The sequence below is a fragment of the Rhagoletis zephyria genome, unplaced genomic scaffold (assembly GCF_001687245.7).
Source record: "Rhagoletis zephyria isolate East Lansing unplaced genomic scaffold, Rhagoletis_zephyria_1.1 Rzeph_scaffold_04087, whole genome shotgun sequence".
NCBI lineage: Eukaryota > Metazoa > Arthropoda > Insecta > Diptera > Tephritidae > Rhagoletis > Rhagoletis zephyria.
The window spans coordinates 26,422-36,299 of record NW_016161170.1 but is presented as its reverse complement, the minus strand read 5'-3'; the positions used below and the strand labels follow the sequence as shown (position 1 = coordinate 36,299).

General features: G+C 42.5%; 1 protein-coding gene across 1 annotated transcript in view; it reads left to right on the top strand.

Moving 5' to 3' along the window:
- The first annotated feature begins 311 nt into the window (after positions 1 to 311).
- LOC108370246 (uncharacterized) overlaps positions 312 to 9,878 on the top strand; it is a 20,740-nt gene continuing 11,173 nt past the window's right edge. The window contains exons 1-5 of the mRNA XM_017625546.1: positions 312 to 458; positions 7,931 to 8,046; positions 8,104 to 8,308; positions 8,378 to 9,726; positions 9,799 to 9,853. Of these exons, the coding sequence (XP_017481035.1) occupies positions 312 to 458; positions 7,931 to 8,046; positions 8,104 to 8,308; positions 8,378 to 9,726; positions 9,799 to 9,853 (1,872 nt within the window). The remainder of the gene's footprint in view (positions 459 to 7,930; positions 8,047 to 8,103; positions 8,309 to 8,377; positions 9,727 to 9,798; positions 9,854 to 9,878) is intronic.

The window sequence follows — 9,878 nt, the reverse complement described above, 5'->3', positions numbered from 1 at the left end:
AAATGTATGGTCTGAGGTGTGAAATGATTGCTTTTACAAATTGCCTGTGTCCACTGATTTTGTTTACATTTTTAGCAATAAATATTTTCTGTGTATTAAACGCAAAGTTTAAGGAAGAAAAGTGCGAAATTAACTAGGAAATTCATTTGGCGCAAACTTAGCGCAATATTTCATATGACTCAAAGTGCATAATTAGAAACTGAAAATTAATATAAATATTAACTAAATAAACAAAAGTTGAACTTCGTTTAAAAAATATCTAAATATTTTTTATGTGTGTGAAACGAATTTGTGTGCATTTTATTTGGATTATGGAAAATGTCAATGCAACTGCAGCTACTATACGTCAACAGCAACAACAATTACAACAGCATCAGCAGTTGCAGCAACATCATCAAGAACAACAGCAGCAGCATGAACATCAGCAGCAATTTTGTTTGCGTTGGCATAATCATCAGGTAAACAAAAATAAACATACAATTATTTAAATAATTAAAAAAATTTGGTAATACATATAATAGCTTAGGTTACGGTGGTTGCCACCGCGTACAGTCCAGCGTAGAGGCACACTTAGTGGGCTCTTGTTCCTTTCACTTACATAGTTTCCTGTATGGTTAAATCACTGTGTTGCCATAACGTAGCGTTGAAGGTCGTGGATGTCCATAGAGTCGACATCAGGTAAACACCACGATTGAGAGAATACAAAGGTTTCGCCGATCTCGGACCGCTATTCCTCTCAACGAATTTGGACAGAATCGTTGTTTGCATGACGTCACACTGGTGCAACTTGTTTACGTCCTTCTTTCAACATGTTTTCTTCTTCTTTCATTCTTGCTCACATTTTGGCATTTCTCTCTCGCAATTTCACCAGTGTGACGTCACACAAAAGTTATTCTCAAAAATCCTATCATTCTTGGGTAAACACTTTGTGCGTTCCTTATCTCCCAGAAATAGTCAGAAAAAGTCCGAAGTAGTCAGATTTAGTCCAAAAAGCGTTCCTTAACTCGGAAATGAAGCTAAAATGAGAGAGCAACACCCAGTGAGAGTGACTCTCATCAGTCCGAAGTAGTCAGATCTAGTGAGAAGAATTTTTTCTGGCAAAATACTGAAAAGTGTCAAACTCAACTAAATTTAAATTAACGGAAATTAAAGAATATACAAAAAGTGAGAATAATCTAAAAAGTAAAAAAAGTGAATTGAAATCGGAAGGAGGCAAAAAATAATTGATATAGTAAGTGTTTATTGTGCTTGTGCTTGTGTGAATGTGTTTTGTACATACATTTCCATTCTTATTTGACGTTAGCTTTGTTGTTGCCATTCTTTGGACTAAAAATTTGGTTTTTTGCGTTCCTTTACTTTTCCTGTTATTCTCTTTTAGTGAGCGCATTTTGCTCACGCTCTGGCATTTTGACACTTTTCAGATTTTAGTCCAAAAAGATAAGGAATGAACCTACTGATAAATATTGCACTCTCTCCATTTCCGCCTAGTCCCTGAAGTTATGGCAGAAATCGTGAGCGGGGTAACCTAATCGCTTACCATGCGCTCCAATTAAGCAGTGTCCTGTAATGATACCGACAACCGCGCTGATGATGGGGTGAACAATTTGTATGAGAGGTTTCTCGGGTTCCTACGGTTCGGACCGACCACTACACACCGGTTCTGGGTCCGAATAGACCTTTCACCAATCACATTCCAGCGAGACAGCACTGGAAAGGGTACAGTGTCTGGAATCGTAGTCCTGTAAACTTATTCACGATGGAATGGGCAGGTAGGTGGAGGTGTCTTCTGCGAAGAACTCTCCATCAGCATGAAATTTGGGTTACCGGATCAATGGAGCATCTGCCAAAAAGAGGTGACCGTAAAAAAAGAGGCTTCGGATTGGTTGCTTCTAGTGTAACACCTTTTAAAAAGGTGAATATTTATTCCGACAGCCAAGCAGCCAACAAGGCTCTTGGCTGATTGACGTTGTGTTCGAGAACGGTGAAAGAGTGGCTGACTTCCTTATTGACCGCATCGGATTACTTCGCTATCAAGCTTATTTTCGTGCGGTTTGTTTCTGGACCGATGGGCAATTAGTCATCTCAGCGAGCGCTGGGCGAAGACACTGGAACGCAAGGTAGTAAAATCCTTTTGGCCGCCTGTATGTCGGAGGCGGTCTGGAGAGCTCTTGAGACTAAGCAAGATACACCTCTCGCTATTGGTGGGAGTGTTAAGTGGTAACCTACTGCTCTGCACGGTTACCCATAAACGTGTACGTAGCGTACCATTGAAGAGCGCAGAAACATCAAATTTGCTGTTGATAGAGAGAGAGAGAAGCAACATCAAAGTCACGGTCATGCTGTGGTGAGTTTTCGTTAACACACAGATTCCATGATCATGCCAGTTGACAATAGGGATGTTAATTTTTCAGCTTTTTCCGATCACGGGATTTTAGGGGTGTCGTTATCTCGGCAAATAATCCCGGGATTTTCGGCACCTTAAAAAGGCCTTGATCCCGGGATTAACACTCCCAGTTGACACGCTCTCCGTTTTTACGTCCGTGGGTAACTGCGCTTTAAGGTTTAAGCACCTTGGGTCGCATTTTTTTCCTGATTAGCTTTCGGGAATGAACATCAGTCGCTTGAAGAGCTTCATCGCGAGCACGGAACGTTTCTCATACAAGAAGCCTTAGGTGTCGTCATTCTTCCTTACATTCCCTCCCTTTCCATATCCCCGCCCCTCTTTTCCTACCCCTGCGCCCTATTCCCTCTCCCCTCTTAAGGGCAACACAAAGAACAGATTAGTCATGTCTAAGTCAGTGTGTTTCTGCAGAGGCAGCCTGATAGCCTAACCTAGATCCTTTATCATTGATGCTTGGCCAGATATAATTAGTAAGGAATTATGTTGGTTCCTTCGCTCAACTTTAGTTGGCTAATTCAATGAGCCATAAGGCGGCCTCCCTTATATTTGTTAACTCGGCCTTGAAACCGCTGCAGTGGCAAGGGAGCCACATGATGAGGTTTGGTGAGGAATTTTTAGAGTAAATTCCGTTACCAACCTTAATCCGTAAAGAAGGTGGTAGAATGTAAGTCCAAGCAGTTTACCCCGTCGCTTCTGGATGGAATTCTGATGGAAACGTCGGTAGGAAAAAAAAAGTTTAATATAGTTTTTAGTGCCTTATTGGGGGTAGAGGGCTGGGCTCCTGTGCTTAACTTGGTTGGACTGCTCTAGAAGCAGCCATCATATGGAAATCCTATAGAAATGGATGGAATGGACAAGTGCCGTGTAAATCCACCGCTACTCTGCAAGCGTAGAGGGCGTTTATGGCTTTCCTGGATCGCTCCGTAAGATTCCGTTTCCAGTTAAAATTTCTGTCAATAACTAAACCGAGGTATTTAACATCGTTGGAGAGTGTAAGCCCCATTAAAAGAGCAGACGGTATCTTATATCTCTTCGTGAATAGCAACATTTCGGTCTTGGTGGGGTTGAACTCGAGTCCACTATCCCTCAACCAGCGAGGCAGATACCGCTATGTCCAAAGTTCGCTAAGCATTTGGAGATGATTGCCCATTGCTGTGGGTGCATAAGCTATGACGTAAAAATTGCGAAGCAAACTCTAAGCAACTATCTATTTTGTACCTACAGCATCGTGTGAAAGTTAAGCTGGTTACAAGTTAAGAGTTTTAGGAGCTAACTCTATTTTTTCCAGAAATGTACATGCCTCAAAAAATTTAAATGTGAAAATAACGATCACAGATATTTGTTTAATTATTAGTTGCGATCCCGTATGAGTCCGAAGTTGTCAGAAATAGTCACAATTAGCCCAGAGTACTGAAGATATTATACAAATGTATGTGCGAGAACGACTTCTGACTATTTGTGATAAGTTAGGACTCGGTGGGGATCGCAATTACTATTTGGTAAGATCTTGAACAAAATAGTTCCTTCCCAGCCAGCAAAATCACCGTAAACGAGCTCGTAGCTGGATATTTTCTCGAAGAAAAACCGGCTAAAAAGTCCTTTATGATAGCCATTTACGATTCTTGTCGAGTACTTTTTCGCTTGAAATTTTCGAGCACGTACGAACAGTCCTAAACGGATCGATATTCGTATGCGAATATTATATATTATAAAATATGTGGTTCAAGAAAAATTTCCAACAGAAAGAAAATTTTTTCTTGTGCTGGAAATTTACAACAAGCCTCTGAGCCTAAACAGCTCTTCGCGCCTCACTTAAAGCTAGAAGCGTATGCCGGAAGTACTATAGATACGGTGACCATTCGTACCGATTTTGGCGGACAGTACCGATTTTAAGAAAATCGTCCGCTAAATATTTTTTTAAAGTCGCGACGTATAAGTGTCCTGATTTTTCAGTGTTTTCTTAATATTTAAAAAGAGTATCCTTATACTGTGGCCTCCCTTCTTACGTCTACTGTAAGTTGAGTTTGAAACACGATTGAAAAATATGCAGTTCGGGAATCATGTAGACCCATATTTTATCTCTTCGAGCCATTAGTCCTCGAGTACCTCCAGCACTCGAAGAGCAGTCGTTATCAAAGTAAGATCTGCATAGTACTTGTATACCTTCATCATCTCTACACGATCAAAAATGTTCCTTGAATCCCAGGAAAAATTTCGCCCGAAATAGTTTCTTAAAACTAAAATAACCACAAATTTTGTGACTTTTTCTAGACATGTCCCAGCATTTTCTTGATAAAAAGTTGAAACAAATTTTTGGTTCACGCGGCCTGCTGTCAATAAAACATTCCTTGCACTTTTCCGCTTAGCAAGCAAATTCACATTGCCGCCAAATGCACTGGGGTCCGGAAGAGATATTGGCAATAGCAACTAACTGACAGGCTGTGCTGACTTAAAAAAAAAAAATAAATAAATCCCATACATTAATTACAACAACAACATTGGCGCGCTTCTGGCAAATGGCAACAAAACAAACGAAATGTCAAAAGTAGAACCAACGGCTCATTGAAATACGCCACACAGCGCTGTGTCATGCTATGTGCATCTACTGCCGCCAATGACACATTCGATATATTAAAATCCACATGTATATGTATATGTATGTACATACTTTTAAGAAAGCAGCAAAGAAAAATTCTTTGGATTTTCGCAAATTGCTCGAAACATTCAATTTTTTGGAAAGTTGCTGAGAAGATGCTTTCACTTGCTTTCACTGTAGTTGTGTATGTACGAATGCGTATGGGCATTTGGAAGTGTTTCCACATGCATACCTAGTATACTTTCGAATGAACTTTTAAAAATAAAAATGTCACCAATGACTAAATTTTCCTGGTCTACTCAAACATATGTACATGAGTGGCCACATTTAGCGCATGAGTACCTAATTTTAGGTTGACTGACCAGTACTGTAAGACACAGTGCGTTTTGTTTTTATTGTATGTGGAAATACAAATTATTGTCTGTTTTTATTGTTGGTATTTGTAAGGTATGTCTGTAGCGTCCAGTCAATGGAACAGTCATTGAAAAATAGGAAGCCAAAAAACATTGACGAATATCATTTAATCTGCGTTATAGGACCCACTTTCGAAGTGATTACGTTTTCGTAGCCATATTGCCGGCTAAAGTCTTTGGTCTTTTTCACAAAAGCATAAAATAGATTTCAAAAACTGTACGAAATGAAATTTATATCAGACTCTTCTTCTTGTTTGCGTCGCGATCAAAAAACTTCGCCAATTGCTTCTCCCCTTTGCGAATTCGCGCCAGTTGCACATACCGAGTGCAGACAGGTTCTTCTTGTGTTCGCGGTCACCCTTGCTTTCGTTGTCCACCCAAGGGCACCCAGTCGAAAGATGTTTTCACCGGAACCTCGTCATCCACGCGTACAACATGACAAAGCCAGCGTCATCGTTCAATTTTTAAGCGCTTAACTATGTCCATGTCGCTAAAAAGCTCATACAGTTCGTCATTCCATCTTCTACGGTACCCGTCGCCCAAGCGAACAGGGTCGTAGATATTGCGTAAAATAGCTCTCTAGAAAGTACCCAAAGCCTTCTCACCTTTGTTTGACATCGTCCATGTTTCTGCGGGCATGATGAGACACTTGTAGAGCGCGATTTTTTTGCGTCGTGAGAGGGTTTATAAGAGTTATTCTTCGATTGATTTGCCGGCTGACGTTGTTGGTGATGTTTATACTGGAACCTTGGTAGACAAAGTCTACCTCACTGTTATAACTGCATACAGAGACGTGTGTCCCTAAGCGCGTGGACTCTTTATGTGTTGCCATGAGGTACTTTGTCTTGTCCTCTTTCAGCGCCAAACTAACCGCTTTCGCTTCGATAGCCAAACTTGCCGACGATATCGCTATCATCTGAATACGCCAGCAGTACTAGATTTTTACTGTATATGATGCCCCTGCGATTTAAATTGGCAGCCCTTATTATGCTCTCCAGAATCAGATTGAAAAAAGTCGCACGAGAGTGAATCGCCTTGTCTAAAAACTCGTTTGGTCTCAAACAGTAGGGAAAGGTCGTGCCCGATTTGAACGGAACTGAATGTTGTACTCAACGTCTCAATATAATCGACAAAAAGATGGGACATGTCGATTTGCACATCGAGTGTTTTTTGTCCAGAATTTAGCGAACTGTAGAAATCTGCTCGATGGTGGACTTATCAGGTCTGAAGCCACACTCAGTTGGTTCGTAAATAGCTTCAATCTTTTACACAGTATCGCCGACAGGACTTTATAAGAAATATGAAGAAGGCTTATTCTGTGATACTTGACACAAACGGCGGTATCTCCCTTCGCGTGGATTGGGAAAAGTACACTGATATTCCAATTATCGTGCAGGCTTAGGAGCTGGTACATGCTCTCTACCAGAACTTAGCCATCGGCCTCGAACAGCACAGCCGGTAAACTAGCTGCTCCAGGGGTTTTATTGTTTGTAAACCGCATTTTGCTGTTCTCACCTTGCCTTGGCCGAAGGGGCGTCTATATACATTGGTTCGGGTTCTTCCTCATCAAACGCTCTACCTGTTTCGCCATATAACATTTACTTTAGACATCTGATGCCAGATTTCCATATTGGTCTTTGCAGGAGCTAGTCATTTCATTTCTGCCTTATTTTCTGATAGAATTTTCGAGATGCATTCCTGCCTGCCAGTATGTCAGGCTCTTTTCAGGCTCACATAGTGCGAATATTTAGATATTTGAATGACTAAAAACTAGTATTTGAAATACGGAAGGCGCTATTTTATTAACCTTTCAGATACAACTGTACTTTCAGATACAACGCTATTTATTGCCGTGTGTGTATCTATCACCTGGCTTGCGCACCGTGTGGGTAGCAAATTCAAACACTATTCATTTAAAAATTCGTTTCCGAAGAAGCGTTTGAGCACTTCAATGATGCAATGGTCACGGGACTATCAGACAAGATGCTTATCTACTGAAGGCAGGTTTAGAGATTCAATACAGAGCTTCATTCATCGATACAAAGGCGGCTTGTGTTGGCAGCCTAAAATCGAGATTGACTGACAGCTCGAATGCCAATTTTTAGATCTTTGGCCGTGGCTATATAGTAAGTTGTCTTGAAGGACGAAACTCGAATTATATCCCCGATAGATCCTAAAATCGATTCGGGTGGAAAATCCTTTTCAAGAGTGAGAGACGTCGTTGTGTTGTTTGAGATCTAAAAAAAACCCGAAGAGTGAAGGTGTTGGAGTGATCGAGTCTTAATTCCCACTACGCATTACGGTTTGCTTGGAGATTCCGTAAAAGAATTTTAGTAAATGGTCTACAGCCCGAAAGTTGAGTATGCCTTTACAGCTTTTGTAGACTAAGGGTAGCGTTCCTTGGCAGTGAAGACTTATCTTATCTTATATAAAATATAAATTTCTCTAATACATTTTACTTAAAAAAAATCAGCATAAAAGAATAAAATAACAACTGAACGTATTTATACTTTCTTACAGACGAGTCTTTTGAGCACATTGCCAGTGCTATTAGATCAATCTCACCTCACCGATGTCACTATATCAGCAGAGGGACGTACGCTGCGTGCACACCGAGTTGTGCTCAGCGCGTGCAGGTGCAAAATTTCTTAATAAATCCTTCGTATCTCTAATATTGTTCTTGTTTTTAACAGCACCTTCTTCTTGGAGCTCTTTCGCACCTTGGACACCACCAACCATCCAATCATAATCATACCAGGTGCTACATTCGCCGCCATTGTGGCGCTGCTAACTTTCATGTACTCCGGTGAGGTGAATGTCTTCGAAGAGCAAATACCAATGCTGCTCAATCTGGCCGAGACTTTGGGCATTAAAGGACTTGCAGATGTGCAGAATAATGTGAGTGAGCGCTTCCATTCAAATGTTTAATCTAGCTCTTAAGTGTAACTTGTAATATTTCTCCCCAAGTTACAGAAATCTAGTAGACGCGCTGCCACTGCACCGCCAGCGCCACAGCAGCCGACGCAAGATTTTTTAGACTCTTTGCATAAAGAAGAATCAGATTCACCGGCTACACCACCTACCCCACCGCCTACATCCACTTCCATGGCACCACCTACGCTACCACCACCTCTGGCCTGCACCGTGCCACCGCCAAGCGCACAGCTACCGCTGCTCTCTGCTGCGTCAATGCCAAGCGCTTTCAACACACCGCTACTCGGCAGCAAGCTGCCCACACCGCTGGAAAGTTTCTTCCTAAAGTCGCTGCAATTTTATCCGAACTTGCTGCCACAGCCGCTGAACTTTTCTCAAACGGCGCTCAATAAGACCAGCGAACTGTTGGCCAAATACCAGCAGCAATGCAATAGCTTGTACCAAGACGCGTTGGGTATCCCGCCTAAGGACATTTTGCCTACATTTAGTGGTACTGAAGATTACGCAGCGGCAACCCAATTAAGTACGGCAGGAGTCATCGACGATGGCGGCGGCGGCGGCGACGGCTATGGCATTGCGAAGCGTTTCTGCCTGGGAGACAGGCAACGACAAGTGAGCGTTTCCGCCACGAAGCCGCAAACGTCGCTTCTGCACTACACCCAGCATCATCAGCACCACCAGTCACCATCGCCACAAACGCATGGTCAGCATACGTTGGCGCATAGCCAGCCGACGATAATACAACAACAAAAAGACATTAAACGTATAGATAGGATAGTAGAGAATTTACGCAAGACACCGTTGAGCGGCGAGAGCGGCTCAACTGCGCTACAGCAGCATCGACAATCACCGCAACAACAGCAACATTTACAGAGTCACCTCCAAGCACCACCACTGAGCGTAAAGACGTCCCTGGGTGCCAATTATACGCCTAACTTGCCATCGCCCCAATTAAGTAGCACCAATATGCCGTGGTCCATCTCTTCGTCGCCAGCAACCGCCTCCACACAGAGTCAATTACAGCAGCATCATCAACACACACATGCGTTGTCTTACTTGAGCGCTGACGATCAGGTGGCAAAACTGCAGCAACAAATAGATCAATTTGCAAGTTGCAGTCGTAGCGCCGCTGCAGCAACCACTTCAACAGCTGCTGATAGCAATGAGAATAAGGCCAACACGCATGGCGATGGTAGTCTGCTGTCGGCATTGACAGAGAAGCCACCGAGTGGCGCGGCGAATTTATCGAGCACGCCAAACGCGAGCCCACAGCCGAAACCACCGTCAAACTCAAAGCTCTACGCCACCTGCTTCATCTGTCACAAGCAGCTTAGTAATCAATACAATTTGCGCGTGCATCTGGAGACACACCAGAATGTGCGGTGAGTACTACATAGATGGCGACTTTTTTTATATTTGTAATCCTAAAACGAAGTATTTGTTTCTGCTTTCAGCTATGCTTGCAATGTTTGCTCGCACGTGTCGCGCAGCAAGGATGCCTTGCGCAAGGTATGTAAGCCACGCAAATGCTGCT